Here is a 26,042-nt window from a genome sequence, read left to right on the forward strand (position 1 = left end):
AGCCTGCGAGCTCTCGCGGTGTAACTGTTCATTGCATGCGCGTGCTGCCATCTAGCGTTTAGCGCGTCGAGACTGTTTACAAGCACTTCTGGTGGGTTTTGGGTAATAATACATCAGCATAAAATAAATTTAGAATAATTAAATCACTGATAATCGTGTATATGTGTGTGTGTTTGATGTATTATACACGGGCGGATGTAGTAAGGGGGAATTGTTTTAAACATGTCGTTGCAGCCCCAGACCGTAGGTGGCAGTGTGAGCGCTGTTTGTTTGTATTGTCTTCTGTAGAAGAAAAGGTCTCATGTGTCTCATGTCTGCTGCTGCTGTTGAGAACTGAGACATGGAGAGAAAACACATGTCTGCATTATCTATTTATCAGTCATTATCAAGAGGAGCAAAACCAGAAGTGCAGGTAAAAAGTCGCGTTTGAGAAATTTGTGTTGTTTTGCATGGCAGAATGTTTTTTACGGGGGAACATAAACCTCATTTCAGTGAAAAGTTGTTAACCTAATCACATCAATATTGAATTCTAATATAATGAAAACAAATCGAATATAGAACATATTACATAAACATTCTTCAAAACCTCTTTCTTCACTCGCTAACAAAAAAGTATTCGTTTGATTGCCATTTAAATTCCACTGTATATAAATATGAAAATTATTAAATGGTATACATTATAACTCAACATTTTTTTTAAAACCGTGGTCCGCAGGGGAGTGAAAATGTGTAAATGTTAAAGTAAAAAATAAGGTTATACTACCTAAATAAATAAATAAAATAATATAAATAGATTAAAATAAGTAAACTGATTAAAAAAACTAAATAAATAAATAATACATGTAACAGTACAGTACTATATTAAGTAGAAAAAAATAATAATGTAGAAGCATATAAACTAAATATTTTCTAAATGTTAAAATAAAAAAAATATTACATTTATTAATGTTAAAATAAAAAATAAGGTTATACTACCTACATAAATAAATAGCTTGAATAAAATAATTAAAAAAGATTAAAATTGATTAAAATCTTTTTAAATAAATAAATAATAAATTTAACAGTTCAGCACTATATTGAGTACAGAAAATAATGTAGAAGCATTTTCTAAATAATATTTTATGCATATTTATAATATTAATTTTTCACCCTGTAAATGTGGTCTTTGTACATGAAAATATATTGCTGCCTTTTAAATTTTAAGATGGGTGTCCCATGCACCAGGATGATCACATTTTGGGGTGCAAATAAAAGACTGAAGACCCTTGAGTTAAAGAAACACCATGGTATTACCGTCATGTTATTACCACCATTTTTTGTCAGGGCTGTAAATTTAATTGCATGACTTCTGCTTTGCAGGCTAAGTCTCCACCAGCAAAGAAAATCAAAAAGAAGGAGAATGGCATCCAATTAAACAAGAAATCAAATAAAAAGAAAAGAATTAGACCCCTGAAATCCCACATGAGGCCCAGCAGCAGTGATAAGGAGAAGTCTAAAGGTGTAAGTGTCTAAATACATCAACAGATACAGGATTATCAGTGGAGATTTGAAGCTCATGCTGTTCTGTTTTTCCAGGAGAAGGACTGTGAGACAGATGACGGAAAAGGATTTGTCAGTCCAGCTCTTGAGACACTTCTGACGGATCTGGCGAAGGTCAACAACAGCAGAGATAGAGCCAACAGACTGTTCCAGTGGCTTATTCACCCAGTCCAAGAAAAAAGCTTCCTCAGGTTTGAGACCACACACACACACACACACACACACACACACACTTACAGCTAAATTGAATTAGTTTCATAATTGATGAACTTTGCAAAATTGGCACTGTTGTTGAACCGAATTGAATCAACACTCAAATGACTTTAGCTGAAAAATGACAGTATCGTCTTCTGTAAAGCAGTTGAAATTGAAACTGTGAATGAATGATTCAATGACGACAACTTTTTTTTTAACAGCCACTTGTCACCACCTACTGGTGTAACAATGTAATTGATACATTTTTTATAAACATCAGTGTTTATATCCAAACTATAAACTGTTATCAACGTAAATTTGAAAGTTCTGCTGTTATCGTACTTGTCAAAACTTAGACAGATGTATATAATATAATAGACAGAGCTGAATCTGTGTCATTTAGAAATAAGATCGCGTGGGTGTTTGAATCGAGATTGCAATCTTTTAACAATTAATTGTGCAGCTCTGCGTTGTGGTCAACTACTTTTTTCATGAAAATGATGTTGAATGTTTCTTTTGATATTGGTATTGAAATATGATCATTATCTCAGGCACTTTACATTAGATTTGCTTAGTAAGTTATACGAAAACGTTACTAGAAGTTGTCTTGGATCAAAGATGTCTTGTTTTGTCCACATTATAGAGATAACTGGGAGAAGAAACCGATGCTGATCCAACGGCAGAAACCCGATTATTACAAAGGACTCTTTTCTACTGCTGAGTTTGACCAGATCTTAAGAAACGTAAGCAATTTTTGTTCTTTGATTGAGAGGGAATCGGTATATCTAAAGTCGCTGTCAGATATAATGTTCAGTGTTTTGTTCAGGAGGATGTGCAGTATGGAGTGAACCTGGATGTGACAAGCTACACAAATGGAAATAGAGAGACACACAATCCTCCAGGAAGAGCGTTACCGTACACAGTGTGGGATTTTTATGAGGTACAGATCATGAACATTTCCCTAATACATGAAACTGATGTGTTTTATGATTACTGGTATTTTTTGGCTTTTTGGCATTTTTGGCCTAGAAAAAAAAAAAAAAAATATATATATATATATATATATATTCTACGGTTTCCACAAATATAAATACAACTGTTTTCAACATTGATGATAATCAGAAATGTTTCTTGAGCATCAAAACAGCATATTAGAATGATTTCTGAAGGATCATGTGACACTGAAGACTGGAGTAATGATGCTGAAAATTCAGCTTTGACAGGGTTCATACAAGGTGCTTAAAGCGATATCTTTGTCATAGTATCCTTTCACTGGTTAAGGGGAGCGTCAGATTCAGCTTCACCCCCTATACACATAACACTTCTATAAAGCCTTTAGTTTTTATTCCACCGTGAAAGTGTGAAGTTTATCGACAGATGTTGTTTGTTGTCTGTTGTCAGAGCGGCTGCTCTCTCAGAATGCTCAATCCTCAAGCGTTTTCCTCCACTGTGTGGCAAGTGCTCTCCATTCTTCAGGAGAAGTTTGGCAGTATGGCGGGCGCAAACGTGTATGTGATGATGCATAAACATTATTCATAAATATCAGATTCTTCACTGTCAATTATCATTTACCTGTGATATGTTTTTCAGATATCTAACACCACCGGGGACGCAGGGTTTTGCTCCTCATTATGATGATATAGAGGCTTTCGTTGTGCAGCTCGAGGGCAAAAAGCACTGGAGAGTATACAACCCTCGGTGAGTGATCAGTTATGCTTTAAAGAGGCTTTTTCAGTCTTGATTTGTTTTTGGGCTCTACTAGATTAGGTTTTCATGCTTGAATGTTCAAAAAACATTCATTTATTTTTCACATATTTGTCATTGTTGCAGCTCCTCTCTTCCCAGTCTGTCAGTAACGCTCTGTTTAGTTCCTGTTTCTATGAAGCTCCTTCTTCCAAAAAGTACAGTGTGCTCTGATTGGTCAGCTGGAGCAGTGTGTTGTGATTGGTCAAGCACTTTGAATGTGTTTGGGAAATGTCCCGCCCCTTACCATAACCACCAGTTTCAACACACAAACTAACTCAACCAGGCCTCGCCCTTTTATTTAGCGTATGCCTTGGGTGGGAATTATTTAAAAGAGGAATATTGTGATATGTTCGTTTCCGGAAGAAAACTCAAGACTACAATGGAGGCATTTCAGGGAGTTCAGAAACAGTGACACTGATATAAAGACTAACTCCCACTGGAGGGACTTTGCAGAGCTTTTTCATGCTCAAACAGCAACATTACACATTAAAGAAAGATGAACATGTAAAAAAGCATAATAGGACCCCTTTAAACATTAGCTGTAACGTCAGACTCAGACACCTCAGAAAAAGTAAACTAAAATCTTTGACTGTACCAAGTGAAGAGATGCAGTATTAACTAGTAGCTCCTCTGTCGTCCCTCAGATCTGAAGATGAAGTGTTGCCGCTGGTGTCCAGTCGTAAGTACAGTCTTTACGTACTAACTAACCTGAAAAGTACAAGTAGTTTATTAATTTTAAAGGGGATAAACTCTGTCTGTTGCATTTCTCCTCAAGCTAATTTCAGCCAGAAAGAGATCGGGCAGCCCATCATGGACGTGGTGCTGGAAGCTGGTGATCTGCTGTATTTTCCCCGTGGCTTCATCCATCAGGGTGACTGTCTGCCTGACGTTCATTCGCTGCACATCACCGTCTCCTCCTACCAGAGGAACAGCTGGGGAGATCTGCTCCTGAAAGTACAAGCCTTTATCGATAAACGAATTTCACAAACTGTCAAAACATCTTTACACCACAAATCAACTGGAAAAAAAAAAACATTTTTCCTAAAGAAAGTGATTTTAGGGCTATTAAAGAGATAGTTCACCCAAAAATGAAAATTCTCTCATCATTTACTCCCCCTCATGTGATGGTTAATAAAAGAGTTGAAAGTATTAGTGTTTTTCTTCATTTTTGGATAAACTGTCCCTTTAAGATTTTTTTTGAATTGTTGAAGTGTTTTTTCCCCCTCCTTTTTCATGAAAATTAAACACATTTAAATCCTCCTTTCCTAATTCTCAGTAGTAGGATAATTTTGTATTTTATTTTTTTTATCTTATTTATATAATTATTTTTACTTGAGGGGAAAATGTGCTGCTTTATTCTTTGATTTTTGGTGTGAAATGTGCTCTAGATATTTTTATGTAAGACTCACCCAGATTTACTCAACAATTTACATTTTGTAAGTTGTCAAATGTAATTCACAATTTAAATTGTGTATTACATTAATAAATAAAGTGTCTTAACAGGATGATTTAATAATTTTGTATTTTATTTATTTATTTATTACAGAAACGAGAGCTTGGAGGAAAATATGCTTGCTTATTTCTTTAGATTTTTGGGGCGAAATGTGATCTGGATATTTCTATGTAAGATTCACTCAATGATATTGTCACTTCAGTGAATATATTTGATTTGCAGTTGATGCCAGCAGCTCTGGAGATTGCGATGGAGGAAGACGTTGAGTTCAGGAAGGGGCTGCCGCTCGATTACCTTCAGTTCATGGGAGTTCAGAACTCAGAGAAGGTACTTGTATTTACACTTTATTAATATCTGTTGATTCCTGATCTATATTGACACTGAAATGACTCGTGCATGTGAACAGGAAGACCCACGAAGAGACAAGTTCACTGCACACATCAGGGCCTGATAAAGAAACTGATACATTTTGCTCCAGTTGATGCTGCTGTAGATCAGAAAGCCAAAGACTTCCTGCACGACTGCCTTCCACCTCTGCTGAACGCTGGTGAGTCTTACAATTCATAGTTTTCATTTGACGTCACACCCTTATAGGAACGCCCACATGGAGGGCAAAACAAGGCTTTCCTCTGCTTCCAATCATTTTTACCAGGTTTGTACTAATATAGTAAGACAGTGATATTAAAAAAACAAATTCAACATACACCTTATTGATGATGCATACTACGTCTTTTGAGAGGTGTTCTAAATATTTGTGGCTTTAAACCAATGGAAAATTGACAGGCCTGAAAATTGACAGGCCTGAAAATTGACGTGACTGACAACTATGAATAACATACCAAAACTGAAAGAGAAATGTGTTTTTGTTTTGTTGTTTTTTTTTTTTTTGGCTTAAAAATATCCCTACTGAATGGTCAGACATATAGGCTATGTTCAGACTGCTGGCAAATCGTATTTTTTCTCGAATCAGATCTTCTCAGGCAGTCTGTCCGCTTTATTACATGCAAGTGATCAGATCAAATAAGATTTGTGTGACCAGACATATCTGCATGGGTTGCTTTGGTAACAGTGTAGGCGTACCCATGTATGTGATGAGGGTTTCAAACTTGATACAGGAAAAATAGAAGTCCATCATCTCGCTCTCCAAATAAGCGGCATGCCGAATTGCGGTACAGAGCTCCTCCGTCACGCAGGAAAATGCTGAAATCTTTGGAGATGCCATTTGAACACCGTATGAATACTTCCGGCCTTTCCGTCACTGGTTTGCATCCTTTAAGAGTCAAAAAACAGTTTGAAATCTGATTTGAGCAGCCAGAGCGTCCAGCCAATCCACATCTTCAAACCTCCATATGTAGTTTGAATCAGATTTTTAAAAAATCCAATTTCATGTTTGTTTTTTTTTACTGTCCAGACTTTTTAAAACCCTATCTGGATAAAATCTGGATATGCAAAAAAAAGTCTGATATTTACTGGCAGTCTGAACACAGGTCAGAGACATCTGTCTCAATCAATTCTGTGTTTCAGAAAATATGTTTGCAATTCTGTTTTTAAAGAAATTACACACTTAATCTCAAAACAAGTATTTGTGTTGTATCAGATATTGCAATAATATAAGCTCTGTGTTTGATACTGTATGTTGAGCTATGTCCATTCATTAAAATGCATTTGTGTGTTTTGTAGAGGAGAAGGCCAGCAGTGTGTACGGGGCTCCTGCTCGATGGGGAGATGGTGAGGCCCTTGATGTGGCTGTTGAACTGAAGAGCCGAACCCAAATCAGACTGATTCGGGCCGGAGCTGCAAGGTACTTCATCCAGAACATAATTTTTTTTTCTGTAACGCTTCTCAGTCTACAGAGCAAAATACATTATATTTACTTTAAGGTGCATAAAGTGATGAGATGAGAGAACTTTGGGTGCCTCGAAATAATATAACTGACCAGATGGATATGATAATGTATAATTAAAGATATACATTCATTATAGTTGTTTTGTTGTGATAAATGCTATTTAAAATTAATCCATGTGTTAGAATTAAAAATAACTTGTCTTCATAGGTTGTGCAGTGATGGAGACACTGTGTATCTTTATTACACTACTGAGAACTCTAGAGTCTATCATAAAGAAGAACCCAAGAACATTGAGATGAAAGCGGAGGTAAACCTGCACTCTTGTCTCAAATGACTGACTGCAGCTTTTACATTTATTAAGCATTTGACTGATGTTTTTAACAGCACATAGATGCCGTGGAGTTTCTGATTCATTCATATCCCAAGTATGTTTCTGTGGCCAGTTTACCATGTGAGACAGCGGAGGCTAAGGTACCGCATGGATTTGTTATAAAATGCAGGACTTTAGTGCTTATGGACATGTTGAAATTGCTTTTATGCATTTGTGCACATGTGTTTGAAATGAATCTCATTTTGCAGATGTCTCTGGCTGAGCTGCTGTTTGAGAAGGGACTGATCTGCACAGCCGAGCCTTTGACAGCTGAATAAAAACATTTTATTGGCTAAAGAAAATGAGGGTTCTACATCATATGCTTGTCATCTGTCCAAACTACATATTTTTGTAAACTAAAGTGATCCCATGTCTATAAAACATCTTAAAGAAAACCGAAGAGTATTTTTGAGGTTTCTTTTTTTTGTTGAACAGCTCTGTCGTAAATGTGTGTGTGTGTGTGTATTATATATTATTTTATTTTATTTTATTATATAGTAGTGGCCAAAAGTGATGTCCAGAGGGGATACTTGTTTTCAATGACTAAAATATGAAGGAGGTACAAAACACTAAACTTGGTTAAGGTTTTTATCTGACTAAATTATTTGGCAAAAAAGTCAAACTACAGCTACATGTATTATTTTTACTATGCAAAACAAAATGCATAGAAAAACAAGAAGAAGAAAAAAGCATACATTAACTACAATATAATCAGTTATTAATATTTCACTGGTTCTTTCTTGTTTTTGCATGTTCATAATTTCTTTGTATGTCAGCCTGGCCAAAAATTTTTGTTTGCACAATTTGTCATGTTTCGTTGAGTTATCACAAATAAAATAACTGACTCCAAGCACAACATGCTTACAAAATCTTTAACACATTTTTAATAATACTTGAATAAAGGGTGACGTCAATTTTCCTAGTCTGGACATCACTTTTGGCCACTATATATATTTACATAATTGTTATACAAACACTTAAAATATTTAATCAGTGTTTGTTGTCCATTGCCAAGGCCATTCATAAACTTTGGGAAAACAAACATTTCTGTAAAGTTGCTATAACAGCATTAAAACAGTTTAGTATTGGTGTCTTGACAAATCATGCTATTGCATTCAAATACAGCATAGAAATATGTAATTGCAGATGATATTTGGTCATATTATCTTAATAGGCCCTGTAAAGCATGATGGGAAATTAAAAAATTATATATTTTTATAATTATATGTTAGTCAACACAGATGATGCAACAAAATCACACCAAATGAATGAGGCAGTTATATCAGATTTTATCTGATTAATTAAATGATGATTGCGATGTGGAGCAAGAGTTTGGACTAATAAAATGTAATTAAATGTGGTCGGAGCCACCCAGTGCAATGTGACAGAGAAACCAACCAAACTAACAAAATGTCCCATCACTCGTCCCGTAAATAAAAACTACAAGGCATTACAGAACTAAATGCAACATTTATTGCACCAACATGCTTGAAATCAGAGACATGGTGGCTGAACAGACAATATACACATTCTGGGCAGAGGGTCCAATAAATATCACTGCAGGAGTCTCACTTCCAGGTGTACTGCTCGCCTGGCTTCAGTTCCCTGAAATCACAGTTACACATTCAGACATGATTCATTTGCAAAGACACACTAAGATTTTAAGACGTCTTTATTAGATGTCATACGACCTGCTGTATAAAACACTCTTGTTCCTGAATGCTGTGAGTTTCTGATCATTCCGTCGGTCCAGATAAACCCCGATGACGAAACCCAGAGGGACCAGAATGTTGACCCAGTGCTCACGAATCGCTGCTGCGAAGTTCACCATGATGCCTGCGATTAAAGAAAAGAGGCAAATTAAGTTTAATGATCTCACTTCACCTCTAATATACACTAGTTTGGGCACACTTAACTAAATGTATGTTTTTCATCATCTTACAAACCTTTTGATACAAAGTCTTCTGCTTTGGTTAGATTAAACATAAATAAATATGGTATTGTAGTCCATAATGTGGACTACATTACATTTGTCCCTATATGTGAGGTGTATGATTATTATGTCAGTCATGTGGAGTGAAAGACACTGAAAAACAGTAATTCTGCAACATTCATTGATCTGTCTGTCTGCAAAACATATTATCACCTCATTAATATACACTGATACAGATTAAACGGATCGAAATAGAAATGTCGAAATGAAAAACATCACATTATCAATGTTTGTTGATGTGAAGGTGACTGCTCTGGGCCCGCGTCCTCACAGAAACACGAGATTTTAATGTCTTAATTCTACTGAAAACTCTTACAAAGGTTTACTTATCTTTAATATTCATAACCAATATAAAAACAAGTTTATTAATTAGATATATGTGAATTTAGAGTAATTTACCTTCTGCTAGTTTCCTCTGTGTATTATTAGCACAGCAGCATTAGCAGGAAGGGTTAGAGGGCTTTGGACTGTACCAACTTTTCCTTTCCTCTAATGTTTCTGTGCATATTTATCAAATATATATTGTGCACATTTACATATGTCAAAAGTGAAGGTGATATAAAATCATAAAAAATAAATGTAAATTATAATAAATTATAAATTCTGCTATTATTTGGATGTTTTTGACAGTTTGAAAGGCTAAAGAATTATTACATCCAGCCAAAATCTTCTTTTTTTCTTCTTTTATTTATTTATTTTAGATTTTTCTTATCAAAAACTACATTGTAGAGACATAATTGACCTAACGTGTTACGTGTATCATAAAAATGGGCTATGTGTCGTTTACGGTACGAGACTTTAGTTAGTTATTTGTAAGCGCCCCTCTAGTACTGTCAATGGTAGAGTCCAGTGACGTCTACAGCGGCAGTAATGGCTGCTGTTCTCATGCCGCCGATCTGATACATTAATATGAATTTAATATGATTTTTCAGCAATTTTCACCAGCTATTAGTGACCGAACCTGCTGAAATCAATAGTGATATTACAAGATACGGGTATGCAAGTGTTTATGTACATAAATTAAGTCAATTTTAGAAGAGAATCCCTTCACTTGTTTGGCTGCTATGTGTTTTCTTTGAGTTTAGATTAAGTTAAAATCTCAGATTTATTCTAATGTTTTGAAATTGTATAGTGTATGAAGGCTCATGAATACTCATATTCATTCATTCTTTTCCTCTCTCTTTCCTCTCCTGAGCTTACAGCTTTGTTCATTACATACTGCTCTGTTATTTTACCTGCATATTTATAAGTATTGTGCTGTTTTTTCTAATGTTTACAAAGCGTACTGTGGTGGTACTACGGTACAGTGCTGGTATCAGATACTTATATCATGGTATTTGGATAAATACCATTGTTATGTTTATGTATTCTTGCCATATTCATGTATCATTATATTCTAATGTATGGAAAAGAATACCATGGTATTACTGTGGTACGTGTACCATTACAATACAGTGGTTTTACGAACACTTAAACATTGTAGTACTATAGTACCGAATGACTTACATGTTTATATACTCAAGACTAAATGTGGTGTTTTTTTACTAATGATCTCTTGTGTCCATCCATCGGTCAGACGGCAGAATGACGTCCATCATCAAGCTGACGGCTCTATCCGGAGTCCAAGAGGAATCGGCTCTGTGTTACCTGTTGCAGGTGGACGAGTTCCGTTTCCTACTGGACTGTGGCTGGGATGAAAGTTTCTCCATGGACATCATAGATTCCCTGAAGCGGTATGATAATTTGACAGGAAGGTGGCATTATTTATATCATTTCCTGGCTGTATGTGATGTGTATTTCCCGTCCTGTCTGTCAGGTATGTCCATCAGGTGGATGCAGTGCTGCTCTCTCACCCTGATCATCTGCATCTGGGCGCTTTACCGTACGCTGTGGGCAAACTGGGGCTCAACTGCACCATCTACGCCACCATCCCGTCTACAAGATGGGCCAGATGTTCATGTACGATCTCTATCAGGTGAGATGGATGGGTTTCAAATGAAGCACTGCTTGTGATTATCTTATGAATCTGAAATACTTTTCTTTTTAATCGTCAAATTAGTTTACAAAGAAAAAGTGTGAACTTTTCTTGAACTTAGAATCCCCATATAAAAATGTTTTGTTGTGTTCAACACAAATTAAATATCAGAATGAGGCAGAAAAACTTTCTGATGGCGAAACATTAATTATATTCCATCTTGTTTGATCTCAGTCTCGACACAACACAGAAGATTTCACTCTGTTCACACTGGATGATGTTGATTCAGCTTTTGACAAAATCCAGCAGCTGAAATACTCTCAGATCGTCAACCTAAAAGGTGAGATGTACCTTCTTTTTTTCGATGACAAGAAAACATGTCTTCATTCACATGTACAAAAATAGGAAACTAAAACAGAAATTATGAAGCTTTATTTCTTCAAAATAGTGCTAATAGTGCTTGAAAATTGATCATAATTTATTAACGAACAGGAAAAGGTCACGGTCTGTCCATCACCCCACTTCCTGCGGGTCACATGATTGGTGGCACTATCTGGAAAATAGTGAAGGATGGTGAGGAAGAGATCATCTATGCTGTGGATTTCAACCACAAGAGGGAGATGTAAGTATGAAAGAAATCACCTGTACATGAAATGAATGTAGCATCAGAAAGTTTTATTTCATTAAAGGGTTAGTTCACCCAAAAATGAAAAATCTGTAATCATTTACTCACCCTCATTTCGTCCCAAACCCGTAAGACTTCGTTCATCTTCAGAACACAAATGAAGATATTTTTAATGAAATCTGAGAGATTTCTGTCTCTCCATTGAATGTCTATTTACTTAAAATGTTCATAAAGAGATTGGAAAATAAATCCCAATGAAACATGCGGTTTGATTAAAGTCTTCTGAAGAGACTAGATCGCTTTATATGATGAACAAATTAATTTAGGCTTTTATTTACATATAAACATTGATAAGTGAACATACATCGAGCTCAAATGTACTTGGTTCTTGCAGAAGCTCAAATGTGCCTGTGACAAATGAAAATAAACCTCATGGTTTTTTGCATATCATTCAAGCATTTTTGAACTTTCGTTTGAATGCTCTATGTATGTTCACTGATCAATGTTTACAATTATAACTGTTAATTAAATATAAGACCAAAGTTCCTTTCAAGGAAAATCTGTTTTTCTCTCATAGTCTTGATGTTGCTCATCACAGTTTAGTACAGGCATCAGATCTTCATTTGTGTGTGTGTGACGGAGGGATTCCTGCTGCTGTTTTGACTCCTTTACACATTTTATAAGCTCTTCACGAGTTCTCATCTGGTCAAAATACCATCATATGTAGGCTATTCACATACAACGAGCGCATTTAGCCCAGCACACAGCATTGTTTTGGATGTTCAGTAAGTTCCGTCTCGAAACATACGTCATAAAAGCCGACTGTGGCAAGCAGAGCGGGGCCGAGAGCCTTGGGAAGGGAGCACTCCATTCCCATGGCTCCGGTCCCTCACGGCTCTTGGCCCCGCTCTGCTTGCCACACTGACCAATCAGGTTGTTAACGTACCCCTATGCCTTTAGGTTCGGTATCTTTAGGTTTGGTGTAAAAAATGCCAATGTAAATGCTTGAAAAGTGGACTAGGACTAAATGAACCTACAAGTGTGAACATACCCTTTTGCTCAAATAGTATTAAAAAAGCTTATATTTCAGGTTGGAACAGCCAATGTACATGTACAGTCATAAGCACGTGACTCAGAACACTGACGGTTTTCTTTTATTTAGAAGGCGGGGCTTATTCTGCCATATTACGACGCGTTGCACTTTCTTCCATTCATAGCAGTATGAGTGCACCATCTTTGTATATGTAAAGTCTTTGATCAAACCAACCTCAAAAGTATCTTTAATGAAGTGAAATTAACTACAGATTTTAAATATCTGAGGCATTTTTGAGCTCTGATCCAGTAGAGTAAACCAGTACATAATGTTTTCTGTTTCCTCTCAGTCATCTTAACGGCTGCTCCCTGGAGACCGTCAGCAGACCGTCTCTCCTCATCACAGACTCCTTCAACGCCTCGTATGTACAGCCTCGCAGGAAACAACGTGACGAGCAACTGCTCAGTAAGTTCAAACAAACCCAATAGTTTGCCTGATGATTTGTCATCTAATTAAGGAGAACTTATCAAAGCTACTGCTCCAGTGAAGCAGAATTCCTAATGTTGTTCTTTTGGACAAAGTGTGACGTTCTACATTCTCTTCCAGCCAATGTCATGGAGACTCTGCGTGGTGACGGGAACGTGCTGATTGCCGTGGATACGGCAGGAAGAGTGCTGGAGCTGGCTCAGCTCCTGGATCAGATCTGGAGGACCAAAGACGCAGGATTGGGCGTCTACTCGCTCGCCCTGCTCAACAACGTCAGCTACAACGTGGTGGAGTTCTCAAAGTCCCAGGTCTCACTGTCACAGTCAAATCCTATGTAGGGGTGTACGATTTGTGTTGTCTAAACATCGAAAATCATGGTTTTAAATGTGTGAGCTGACATTACAGAGTCACTCACTTTGCAAAAACGAAACAAAAACTCCTTGAGAATGCACGCTTTCATTGCATGATGTAGCCTTTAGATATACAGGGCCATTTTTCCCCCTGTGACTTTTGTTTATATCAGATTATATAGTTAAGTAATGTCACACAAGCAAGAGTGCTGTTTTTTTCCAGAATATCAGCATGATTGCAAATTTCATATTTATTTTATAAAATAGTTCAATAAACAGTAAGTTAACATTTTGAGTCTGTTTTTGCTTTTTGTCAATGAAAATTACCTAATGAAACCACAGAACTTTTTTTTTGCATCCCTGAGCAACACATAGCGATGCTTCATTACTGCATGAATCAGCGTTATAAACAACTCCGTTTAATGAATGATTAAATGAAGGAATGAATCCGTTGCTTGAATGAAATGCCTGTTTTTGCTTTATTTTGTCAACGAAAATTTTCCAGTGAAACCACAGCTGAACGATTTTTGTTTTTTTGTGTCCCCAAGCAACACATATAGTGGTGCTTCGTTACTGAATGAACCAGCATTTTGAATGAATCAGTTTAATGAATGAATCCGTTGTTTGAATGAAATGCCGTTTTTTGCTTTTTGTCAACGAAAAATTTCAGATGAAACCACAGCTGAACTGTTTTTTTACATCCCCAAGCAAAAAATAGCGGTACTTTGTTGCTGAATCAATCAGCGTTTTGAACGAATCAGTTTAATGAATGATCCCATGACCGAATGAGTCAGCCATTTGAATGAATCATGTCTTATTAATCGAATTGAATTTGATTAAATGTAAGAATTTGACATGAAAGATGATGCATACATTATAAGATTATAAAAGATTATAGATTAGCAAGATTATAAAAATAGCCACTGTAAAGTTTAAGGGGGCAAATATTGCCTTATGGCGGTAAAGTTAATTTCTGTTACTGCTGTGAACTTACCACTGCACATAGTATGAAGTAAATGAAGGCTTAAAAACCAGTTAAGGTACCAGCTCAAAAGCACAAAACATTATTTAATTATCATTATCATCAAAATCCCAGTCATCCCAATATCGCACACCCCTAATCCTACGTCATGGAAATTTCTCGATGTGTCATATCTCAGATATAACGTTCCCATCACAGCACGAGTTCTCATGTTCTCTCACAGGTCGAGTGGATGAGCGATAAACTGATGCGATGCTTCGAGGACAAGCGGAACAACCCTTTCCAGTTCCGCCACCTCTCGCTCTGTCACAGCCTGGCCGATCTGTCCCGCGTGCCCAGCCCGAAGGTGGTTCTGTGCAGTCAGCCCGATCTGGAGTCGGGTTTCTCACGAGAGCTCTTCATACAGTGGTGTCAGGACGCCAAGAACTCAGTCATCCTCACCTACAGGACCACACCAGGAACACTGGCCCGCTACCTCATAGATAACCCGGGGGAGAAGAGGATGGACCTGGAGGTGAGGCCCCTGGATTTTTAGAAAATCTGTTTTGTTTGTTATAAATAGTTTGCCTATTATGTCTCTGAAAACCAGCAATTAGATCCCACAAATTTTGTCAGATCTTGTGATTAGTTATTCTTCTGTACTGCTTTTGATTTTTCAGATAATTTTTGTGTGCAGTATGCTTCAGATGATCAGTGAATAGCCAGTGAAAATGCGCTCTACCTATGGGACTGTGCAGCATCTGATATGTCTGACTTGTTATTTTGAAGCTTTTTTTTTCTCTCTAACTAAACCAGATAAGAAAACGCTGCCGACTGGAAGGACGAGAACTAGAGGAATACTTGGAGAAAGAGAAAATGAAGAAAGAAGCTGCCAAAAAACTGGAGCAGGCGAAAGAGTGAGTGGAAATGTGTTTGTGACTAAAATACTGTCAGAATGAAAAACTGCTTTGAATTCACCCAGAATGCATTGCTTATCAAACCAAGTCTTTCTTACAGCATTTATCAAGTGTAGTGCGGGTAATTCTCTGCAAATATTCAAAGGACAGATTCTCAGTGAAAAAAAAAATCTATAGCTATAAATATTTTATGAATCATTCACGCTAGAGCTGCATGATTGGGTCAAAAAGTTATAGTGCTTTTTGAACTGTGATGTTAAACATTCAACATCTTCTGCTGCTTAAATATGAATAAACCTGATTTGAAACAGCAGATCTCATGTTGATCAGGGTTTGCAAAACCCTGTGTTAATGCCTTTTTTCTCTAAATTAATTCATATTCTACCCACACTGTCCACATTTATGCTCCTTAAAAGAACCAATTTAGACCCAAAACAAATGAACTGGATGAAAAATAACCCAGTTCTCTTTTACATTGTCCACAACTGTTCATTATTATTATTATTATTATTATTATTATTATTAATATGACTATTACAGTTTTCTATTACTTGTAATACAAAGTTGATATGTCCTAATAATGTCCCGCTTAGGTTTGGGTATCGTTTGAATTTTAGCGATTCAGATTCTTATTGATTCCTAGTTTCGATTCCAATAAGGTAAAAAAATGTTTGATATCATTCACATTTACACTGTCTTTTTGTAAAACATTTCATACCATGAACAAAAATCTTAAATTTTAACAAAAATACCACAGCAAAAACAACTAGCCTAACTAATATAAATTTCAAGCATTATTAAAGACAAGTAAACACTCAGTAATTAAATAAGAACAAATAAACAAATTAGCAATAGCACAAATAAATACAACTGAACAAATATATGATTTGAAACAAACAGTGGTAGCTTTAGTATTCAGGTACAGAAACTGTAATCAAATGTAAAATAACAATGCTCTTTATAAATAAAATGAATATCACAAATATAGTTACAAACGTTATTCAGTCAAGATCAGCGAGTGAATTTTCTCTTTGTCTTCTGTTGTTTGATTAGCGTTATTATAGAGAAGGCAGCAGGTATATTAGGCTGCTGTCACTTTAAGAGTTGCACGGATCCAATATACTGTTACACATGTTTTCTTTCTCAACTGTTTATGTTTACTTAAGACACAACCGGCTGTGTTTGAGGATATTTTGACATAATTTTGTGTGTATTTGTCCGTTCAAGTGCAAGAAGACCGTATTTGTGCACTATATGAGAGGTAGCTTTGTGCGCTCGCTTTGGATGTGTGTGGCACAGAAAACAGTGTTTGAGTCTTCTTGCACTTGAATGGTTTAAAATGCACACAAAGGAATCGACTACTGAATTCAAAAAGGTCATTAAAAATGGTGAAATATACCGTTTACATTATACATTCATATTGATTTTATCCTAACAATGCTGAGAAAAGCACAGTTCATGAACATGTTATATGTCAACTGCCCTTTTCTGTTGTCGTTTCTACACTTTTACGGCTCATTGTAAGGTAATCTTAACCATTTGTGGTTTAATAATCCCATTCAGCCATATCACAAGTTCAATTATCTAATTCACGTCTTTACAAATGAGGTTTAGTAACAGCGTTCTGTGTTGATGGTCAGGGTGGACTTAGACTCGAGCGATGAGAGTGATATGGAGGACGATCTGGAGCAGCCGGTGGTGGTGAAGACCAAACATCACGACCTGATGATGAAGGGCGAGGGCGGGAGGAAGGGCAGCTTCTTCAAACAGGCCAAGAAGTCCTACCCCATGTTCCCTACACACGAGGAGCGAATCAAATGGGATGAGTACGGAGAAATCATCAGGTGAACAAGACAGATTATAAAATGATAAAATGTGTGGCTTGAATGCAGTGAAAATCACATGAAGTACAGTGATGGTATCAGATAGTATTACCATGGTATTTATGCAGTATTACATGGGTTTGTGCTAATATTTACTCTATAAAATAAATAAAAAGTAGTATATTTTATGAATCCCTGAGGATAAGTTTTGTTTTTTGTTCCTTCAAAAAAGTTTCATCTTATGTTTATTGTGTCATATCAGGGTTATTATCGTTAACTAAAACTGAAACTTTAAAACATTTGTTGTTTGAAATAGAGCTGAAATTAAATAAATACAAATATTAGCTGAAAAACTTAAACTAAACGAAAATTAGAAATGGTGCCTTGGCAATAATCTAAAATAAGTTGAAGTTGAAGCAGTAAAATTAACTGGAAATAATTACTATAACTAAAACTAAAACTGAATGGAAATAACTAAAACTGAAAAAAAAAAAAAATTAAACCTAAATGGCAACATTAAAAAATTAGTAAAAATGACAATAGCGCATGACAAAATTACTAAAATTAACATAACTAAAAATATAAAAATTAAAACTAATTTAAAATATTAATAACTAAAATAACACTGCCTTGAATGCAATGTACATTTAAAAAAAAAAAATGTTGTGTAATATTCACGTATCAGTTCTGTATTTTCTGAGGAATGACCTTTGACCTCTGACCTCTAACCCTCAGGCCAGAGGAGTTTCTGGTTCCTGAACTCCAGGCCACTGAAGAGGAGAAGAGCAAACTGGAGTCTGGACTAACCAACGGAGACGAGCCCATGGAGCAAGACCTGTCCGACGTCCCCACCAAATGCACCAGCACTACACAAACACTAGAGATCAGGTGAGGACTTCATCATGAAATCAAGACCCTTGTGAAATGGCTCTCATTGCTAATTATGATAAATCAGAGAGAAGGTTAATAGGCTAAAGCTTTAATGCTTGAATGAATATTAGCAAATTAGTGGCTATGGCAGTGTTCAGGATTTACTCTATGTATTTTATTTATTTGTTTGTTTTTAATGAAAAGGTTTACCATTTAAAACCGAAGACATGGACCTAGATTTAATTTGTTTAAATGTTTTAAGAGGATGGATTGTATTTGTTCAGAATGTGTCATTCTTGATTGTGGACAGCAGGGGTCGCTCACTCTCTAGCATGTTGGATTGTCACAAATCAGTGTTTGGTAAAAATGTCACGCTTTTGCTGAGATGTGAAATCATAGAGGTTAAAAACACCCAGGTTTCTCACAAACACTCATAGTGTCAGTGTTTGCCATTACGCTGCTGTCAGTTTTAACAGAATAATTGGCACTTGCACGCTTAATAACCCTCTATCCATCTCTAATGAATTGCTCTTCTGTGGCTTGTGTGTTTATTTGCTGCTGAACTGGTAGATAATGTGAGTTCAGACTCCATGAGTGTTTTTAATCAGATGAGAAAATGTTTAAAACATTTGAGATTTGAGTTTAATTTAATGGTAGGACACTTACCATCATTTTAAAATTATTATTCCATCAATTGTTTAAAATCATTACCTCACAGACTCAAGCATGCGTGTGTGACACTTATGGTTTTCTCACTAAACGAGGACATGAACACATGAACTTTATCTGAAGAGAGTCACTTTACCAGAATTTCACCATTTCATTTGAGAAAAAAACTCATTATATCTTATACTCAGAAACTCAAAGGTCTTCATGACAACCCATCAAAATAAGAGTTCAGTTTAACTTGAAATTGTGACACAAATTTAGCCTACTACTATTGTACAGTAGAATGTAAAACTTTATTTTTAAAGGCACAGTCACACTATTTTTCTTCCATGTTTTAATTTAACTTGTACAGCACTTTGTTTACCAAAAAATAAAAGCAATTTTTAAATTTTAATTTGACTACATTTATAAAAAAAGATTAAATTGTTCATGTTTTTTTGCCATTGTTTGATTACCACCATTTTTTAATAATTTATAATAAATCATAAATCCAGAACAATTTCTAAAAGAAATATATATGTATGATAAAATAAAACATTTCATATGGCCATATTATTGTAAAAAAAATTATAAAATATTAAGTTTTATGAATTAAATTGATTAGACATGCTTTTGGATTATTACAATTTAATTAAATATATATACTGTGTATATATATAATAAAGAATAATCTGTCACTGGTATTTTGGTGAAAACAAAAAAGTAAAATTTAAATGTGGTTTCATTGCCTGTATATTGTCTGTAAATGAATATCATTTATTTATTTATTTATTTATTCATTCTGTAGATTAATGTTACCGTAATTAGTCAAATTAATCTTTGTATGTGTTGTGATGATACTTTTTTTTTTTTTTTAAATGAATATTGTATTGCTTGGTCACACTTATAGTAGAATGACCCAGATATGCAGCGTTCAGAGTCATTCATTCATCTGTTGTGTCTCAGAGCTCGAGTGTCGTACATCGATTACGAGGGCCGTTCTGACGGGGACTCCATTAAGAAGATCATAAACCAGATGAAACCCAGACAGCTAGTCATCGTTCACGGCCCGCCTGAGGCCAGTCAGGACCTGGCTGAGTCCTGCAAGGCCTTCAGCGGGAAGGACATCAAAGTTTACATGCCAAAACTGCAGGAGACGGTGGATGCCACCAGCGAGACCCACATTTACCAGGTAATACTTCTCTATGGATGTTTTTAAGCTTAAATGTGTATTTTTTTCTTTGTGGTATTTTGTTTTCCCTGAAGTCCACTTAAGGAGCTTATGGGGCTGTTTACACAACACCATTTCAGCTAAAAACGGAAATCTTTTTATGCTTTTTGGCCGTTCGCTTAACATTGACATTACAAAGTGTCTAGTCTTCTGGAATATTTAGACTGATGAAGCTGTAAATGTCCCTGTAGGTCAGGCTGAAGGACTCTCTGGTCAGCTCGCTGCAGTTCTGTAAAGCCAAAGACACAGAGCTGGCCTGGATCGATGGCGTTCTGGACATGCGGGTGGAAAAAGTGGACACGGGTGTCATCGCGGAGATGGGAGAAGCGAAAGAGGACACGGAGGATGGAGAACCGGCCATGGATGTCACACCGGACCTGTCGACTGAGCCCAGTGTCACAGCTAACCAGCGGGCCATGAAGACTCTGTTTGGAGAGGATGACAGGGAGATCTCAGAGGAGAGTGACGTCATACCCACGCTGGAGCCGCTGCCTGCTCAGGAGGTGAGTGAGAGATTAAATAAAACATAGTTATTATGGAAATGATGTGATTTAGGGTTTGTTTGTTAGAGTAAACGAGTCTGCTGCAGAACAGTGAGAGAGAGTAGGGGAAAATAAATGAGGTGAACTGAACGATTTCGGGGGAATAGAGCTCCGGAGGTTGACGTCACGCAATTTAAACTCTGCCATTTTGGCAGGCCATCAGGAGAGCGCTAGAGCGGCTGTACCATTGGTATCGATAGTGGTCGAAAAATAATTTTAAACCAGACTGTTTAGACCTTACTATTTCAACATGATGGACAACTGCTGTGCGCCAGGATGCCAGAACAGGCAGGGGAAAGCAAAGGGGAAATCATTTTATCGTATTCCTAAGGATCCCGATAGACGACTGAAATGGTTCACTGCAATAAAACGTGCTAACCAACGCAACAAAACAACAGATGTTTGTCTTTTATCTCAGTATTCCTTTAAGTGCTGTATAAGGGTTTTTATGTTTGATAGTAACCCTAAAATGATATGAAAGAGTTTAAAATGTGTTTAATAACTGGGCTGATAGACTGTATAAAGAATTTTCAGTATAACGTAATGTTACACATTATCCCACCGGTCACAATTGTGGCCGAACATAAAACACAATTTTTCACACACATTTCCATAAAAATTTCAAAAAAAAAAATTATTGTTTATTTTAAGGGGCAACTAATGACACCTCATTTGGATATTTTCATGTCTGGGAAAATTTTTCATGTCTGGGAAAAATTTGGGATTAAACGGGTTAAGATTTCATGACATTTATGATTTCTACTCACGGTGATATAGCTATGCTGGCTACCTACAAACAAGGACAGCTAGGGCCGATTACGTTACCTAACAACACAGTTGACTTACCCTTCCAATGACGACGAAGCAGGTTTTAGCCGGCAGACTCCAAAGTTGAATATTCATCACAAAATTAGATTGTCCATTTGTACCCCTCCAGGTTTTTATAGGCTTTTAAAGAGTCTCCGGAGTAGGACGAGGGAAAGTTGATGAGGTAGTATCAGTATACTGCAGGTCAGAAAAGCTATCCGTTCCTTTATCGATATACGTTAAAAGCACCCCGGGGGCATTATGTTTTGCTATGTACAGGTCTGTTTTTTTTTAATTAAAATGCACAGTGAACTCCGTTGCTGTGAAACTCAGGCTGGCGCCATTCATTTCATATTCGCTCCCGGCTGTCCCTGCCTGCCAGCATGGTGGTGTAAACAGAATGGGTCACGTGACGTCCAGAGCTCTATAGTTTTTGGGGGAAACTGATAAAAATTGTGATTGCGATTTAAAATGGAGTTTAAGAAAATTCCAGGTTTGCTGTGCTTGTTTGTAGGGCTGCACAGTTTGCCCAATATTTTGTGATTATATATCAATATGTCTATAAAATGACTATATAATTATTATTATTATTATTATTATTATTATTATTATTACCAAACAATAATATAAAAATTACTTAATAAAAAGAAAAAAAAAATTAATTACTATTGTAGTATTTCACTGTAAAAAAAAAAAAAAAAAAGTCATAAATCCTGATAAAAATTGTGATTGCAATTTTAAAATGGAATTTAAATATTTTTGGCAAATATTTTGATTTATATATCAATATGACTATAAAATGATAATAATAATAATAGTAGTAGTAGTAGTAATAATAATAATTATTTTTACCTAAGAAAAATATAAAAATGACTAAATAAAAACAAAAGAAATATTGCTATTGTCATATTTCACTATTAAAATTTAAGAAAAATAGTATGATATTAATTTTATTTTACAGTACAGCTGTACAGTTACAATACTAATATTTATGGCTGTCTTAACTTCATTTTGTTAAAGGGTTAGTTTACCCAAAAATGAAAATAATGTCATTTATTACTCACCCTCATGCCGTTCCACACCCTTAAGACCTTCATTCATCTTCAGAACACAAATTAAGATATTTTTGTTGAAATCCGATGGCTCAGTGAGGCCTCCATAGCCAGCAATGACATTTCCTCTCTCAAGATCCATTAATGTACTAAAAACATATTTAAATCAGTTCATGTGCATACAGTGGTTCAATATTAATATTATAAAACGACGAGAATATTTTTGGTGCGCCAAAAAAACAAAATAACGACTTATATAGTGATGGCCGATTTCAAAACACTGCTTCAGGAAGCTTCGGAGCGTTATGAATCTTTTGTGTGTCAAATCATGATTCGGATCGCATGTCAAACTGCCAAACTGCTGAAATCACGTGACTTTGGCGCTCCAAACCGCTGATTCGACACGCCGATTCATAACGCTCCGAAGCTTCCTGAAGCAGTGTTTTGAAATCGGCCATCACTATATAAGTCGTTATTTTGTTTTTTTGGCGCACCAAAAATATTCTCGTCGTTTTATAATATTAATATTGAACCACTGTATGCACATGAACTGATTTAAATATGTTTTTAGTACATTAATGGATCTTGAGAGAAGAAATGTCATTGCTGGCTATGGAGGCTTTACTGAGCCATCGGATTTCAACAAAAAGTTTGTGTGAAGCAGCATTTACTGTTAACAAATCCGCTCTACAAACAGTACACAGTGGCTCACGTGTAAGAACACAGTGCTGCACTTCGCTCTGAAACACACACCGCATAAATTCAATTAAATTGCAGCCTTTGCGGTTTGATAATCGCACATAGTCATATCAAAATTTCAGTTTTATTTTGTGTAGTCCTGCAGCCCTATGTGGAAAAAAGAGAGTGAGTTACAATATAAACTGAGCTCATGATGAAGGTGAAATAAAGCAGTATATGATACAGTTCATCAGATATCAGAGGAAAGACTTTAAAATAGATCTGCTGACTGAAGAAGCAAGACGAAACCTCTCATCAAACACTCCAAAGACTCTGAGATGAACAGATAAGGTGTTATATTACATGGCTCCCTGAAATGCTTGATTCTGATTGGTCAGGTGTGACATTCCGAGGGCAGATATTGCCCAATAATCAAAGCTGCTTGCTAGTAACTGTTTTTCTTTGCAGAAGCTTTGTGTTTAATGAGCTAAATAAATATTTCAACTCAAATCAATATTTTCTGTCTAATAATTTACTTATGTGGCAAGTAGCCGTGTAATAAGCGGGATAATGTACATCCAGCCCTGATTTATTCCCTGTCAGAGTTTATTTTGCGATAACAGCCGGCTGGATGTACATTATCCCTTGCTTATTGAGTAGTAACGTGAAATAACACGTGTTGTTCACAGGTCCCAGGTCATCAGTCTGTGTTCATCAACGAACCTCGACTGTCGGACTTCAAGCAGGTTCTGCTGCGTGAAGGGATCCAGGCGGAGTTTGTGGGCGGAGTTCTGGTGTGTAATAATCTGGTCGCTGTCAGGAGGGTGAGTGGAATCAGATTACACCTCACAATATGCAAATCATCTGTTATGAATACTTGATTAGTGGACCGCACATTATGAGGCGTACAATTAGGGTGTGTTCTTGCGTTCCATCCAGGGCTTAATTTGTGTTGCAAAAAGCCAAATCTGGATCTGGCAACACTGGGATGCTGCCTTTTGAAATACATTTATGCAATGAATTGTAAACATTTTTTAAATTTTTTTCAAGTATAATAGTAAAAATGGTAAGCACATGTTTTTAAGCACATGTGCATCTTGTTGCGTCCTGTTATGCTACATATATGCACACAAACTAAATCTGTTCACTTTAAGCTGTCAACGCAAGAATTATTAGCGCTGTCGGGTAATCATGGAGCATAAAGTTGGTGATATAAGCAGTCTATACATATATATATATATATCTATCTTCATTTTGGTAAAATTAATTAGTTGTAGAAAAATTAATGTTTTTTTGGATTTAGTTGTTTTTTATTTGTTATTTCTTTTCTTTGTTATTTATTTTTGTGTATTTATTTGTTCTAATTTATGTTTTTGTTTTTTATAGGTTTTTATTTATTTTAGTTTTAATTTGATTTGTTTGTAATTTTTATTAAAATATATTTGTTTATTTTGATTGTGGATTTGTTTTTGTTTTGTTTTTATTTTGTTTTAGGTTTTTATTCATTTTATTTTTAATTTGTTTATAGTTTTTAATAAAAATATATTTGTTTTATTTATTTATTTAGTTTGATTGTTTTTTGTTTTTCTTTTAACTGTCATGTACATAGAAATAAAACCCATTTTCCATACAAAAATCATAATTTAAAAAAGACATTTAACAAAAAAAATTCTAAACCAGAAATGAAGAGTCTCTTTTTTTACCTGTGTACTGTGATCTCTTATGTACAGTGACCGTAATGGTCTTTCTCTATCACACGGCAGTGTTTTGCACAACTGTTGAAAAATTTCTACCAGTATATCATTTAAACTTAAATATTGCCCACCTCTAGTACAGAATATATTATCAGGAAACTATCAATGTGACCAGTTAGTTTCCTTTGTGTACTGCCTGTTTTTGTATTCAAGAACACAACATGCTCACCTGAGCACCTCACTGTGTGCTGTACGACACTGACCTCATTGACCTCTCTCTTTCTTTCTCAGACGGAAGCGGGCCGCATCTGTCTGGAAGGCTGCCATTGTGATGACTACTACAGGATTCGTGAGCTGTTGTATCAGCAGTACGCTGTAGTTTAGCTCTTCAGTGCTGAACAGGTCTCATTCAGCGCCAGCTGTACCCTTAATTTCCTTTTGTAGGTTTTGAGTTGTGTATTTTTTATTATTGTTTCCCTGCACGTTTAAATGGCAGACGTTCTCTTTCGGAGTGACCCCAAATGAGAGCATCTGTCTGGACTGTAGAAGAATCGTTGCTACTGTGCTTTTGTTCAGAACTGCTGGATGCAAAGAAAGGCTTTTTTACCCTTTATTTTGTCCACAGATAAAGTTTTCGTAATGAAATGTTGTCAGTGTGGGTTTGTGCATTTATCATCTGTGCAAGTTCTTTCTAACACGCTACACAAAAAGGACACTGATATACTTTCCATCCTCATATTAACTGTATTGTTGTCCTTCAGCTCATGACTAATCCACATCATGGCCTCTTTCCTTGACCTGAATAACTGATCCAGGGTCAAAGCTCCCTGCGATGTTCATAAATATTTCCAGCATGACTGATTCTGAGTCAGCTGTTTGACCACACAAATCTGCCAGCACAGCAAACATTATGGCCCAGATATATATTACACTGTTGAAACCAGTTTATTTTCATCTCTATACAAAATATTAAGCATTAATATGGGGTTATTCACTTCTTTTGTCCAATTTTTCAGTCGTAGATATTTGCATAAGGCACTTCTAAAGCACTCACTGGATGGAAAGATAAAGATGTTAATGACATTAAGAGTTCAATTCAAGAGTTAATTCAGTTCGTAGTCAGTATCAAGTTAGTTTTAGTAATTTGGCTGTTTTTGTCATTTTATTTTTAAGTTTTTATTCAAATATGTCTATGGCTTAAAGACATT

General features: G+C 35.9%; 3 protein-coding genes across 3 annotated transcripts; 2 read left to right on the forward strand and 1 right to left on the reverse strand.

Annotated features, from left to right (window-relative positions):
• Positions 1–261: 261 nt before the first annotated feature.
• riox1 (ribosomal oxygenase 1) lies at positions 262–7,544 on the forward strand. Its single transcript, XM_051875269.1, is given in 16 exon segments — positions 262–412; positions 1,360–1,500; positions 1,576–1,730; positions 2,378–2,477; positions 2,561–2,674; positions 3,136–3,242; positions 3,325–3,432; positions 4,125–4,159; positions 4,256–4,434; positions 5,156–5,260; positions 5,340–5,370; positions 5,373–5,480; positions 6,614–6,734; positions 6,987–7,086; positions 7,164–7,250; positions 7,359–7,544. Coding segments are annotated over 16 exon segments (1,632 nt in total). The 5' UTR covers positions 262–340; the 3' UTR covers positions 7,428–7,544.
• A 1,055-nt stretch (positions 7,545–8,599) lies between these two features.
• On the reverse strand, positions 8,600–9,682 carry LOC127502363 (NADH dehydrogenase [ubiquinone] 1 beta subcomplex subunit 1-like). The gene is made up of 3 exons (XM_051875270.1): positions 9,542–9,682; positions 8,841–8,985; positions 8,600–8,754 (listed from the first exon to the last, which is right to left on the reverse strand). Exons 2-3 carry the CDS (start codon positions 8,978–8,980, stop codon positions 8,718–8,720), a joined length of 177 nt encoding a protein of 58 aa, XP_051731230.1. The 5' UTR covers positions 8,981–8,985; positions 9,542–9,682; the 3' UTR covers positions 8,600–8,717.
• A 277-nt stretch (positions 9,683–9,959) lies between these two features.
• On the forward strand, positions 9,960–25,479 carry cpsf2 (cleavage and polyadenylation specific factor 2). The gene is given in 16 exon segments (XM_051875268.1): positions 9,960–10,137; positions 10,719–10,875; positions 10,959–11,068; positions 11,071–11,117; positions 11,352–11,457; positions 11,610–11,739; positions 13,125–13,240; positions 13,382–13,569; positions 14,817–15,107; positions 15,389–15,489; positions 17,130–17,333; positions 18,048–18,200; positions 19,797–20,022; positions 20,253–20,564; positions 23,830–23,964; positions 25,126–25,479. Coding segments are annotated over 15 exon segments (2,361 nt in total). The 5' UTR covers positions 9,960–10,137; positions 10,719–10,726; the 3' UTR covers positions 25,219–25,479.
• Positions 25,480–26,042: the final 563 nt, after the last annotated feature.

Source organism: Ctenopharyngodon idella, chromosome 20 (genome assembly GCF_019924925.1).
Source record: "Ctenopharyngodon idella isolate HZGC_01 chromosome 20, HZGC01, whole genome shotgun sequence".
Lineage (NCBI taxonomy): Eukaryota > Metazoa > Chordata > Actinopteri > Cypriniformes > Xenocyprididae > Ctenopharyngodon > Ctenopharyngodon idella.

What these genes read in the sequence shown, in the direction of transcription:
- LOC127502363 (XM_051875270.1), bottom strand. Translation starts at nt 8,980, where the DNA reads ATGGTGAACTTCGCAGCAGCGATTCGTGAGCACTGGGTCAACATTCTG. An exon ending in AAGAGTGTTTTATACAGCAG is followed by an intron (nt 8,755 to 8,840) that starts GTCGTATGACAT and finishes CTGTGATTTCAG; the next exon opens with GGAACTGAAGCCAGGCGAGC.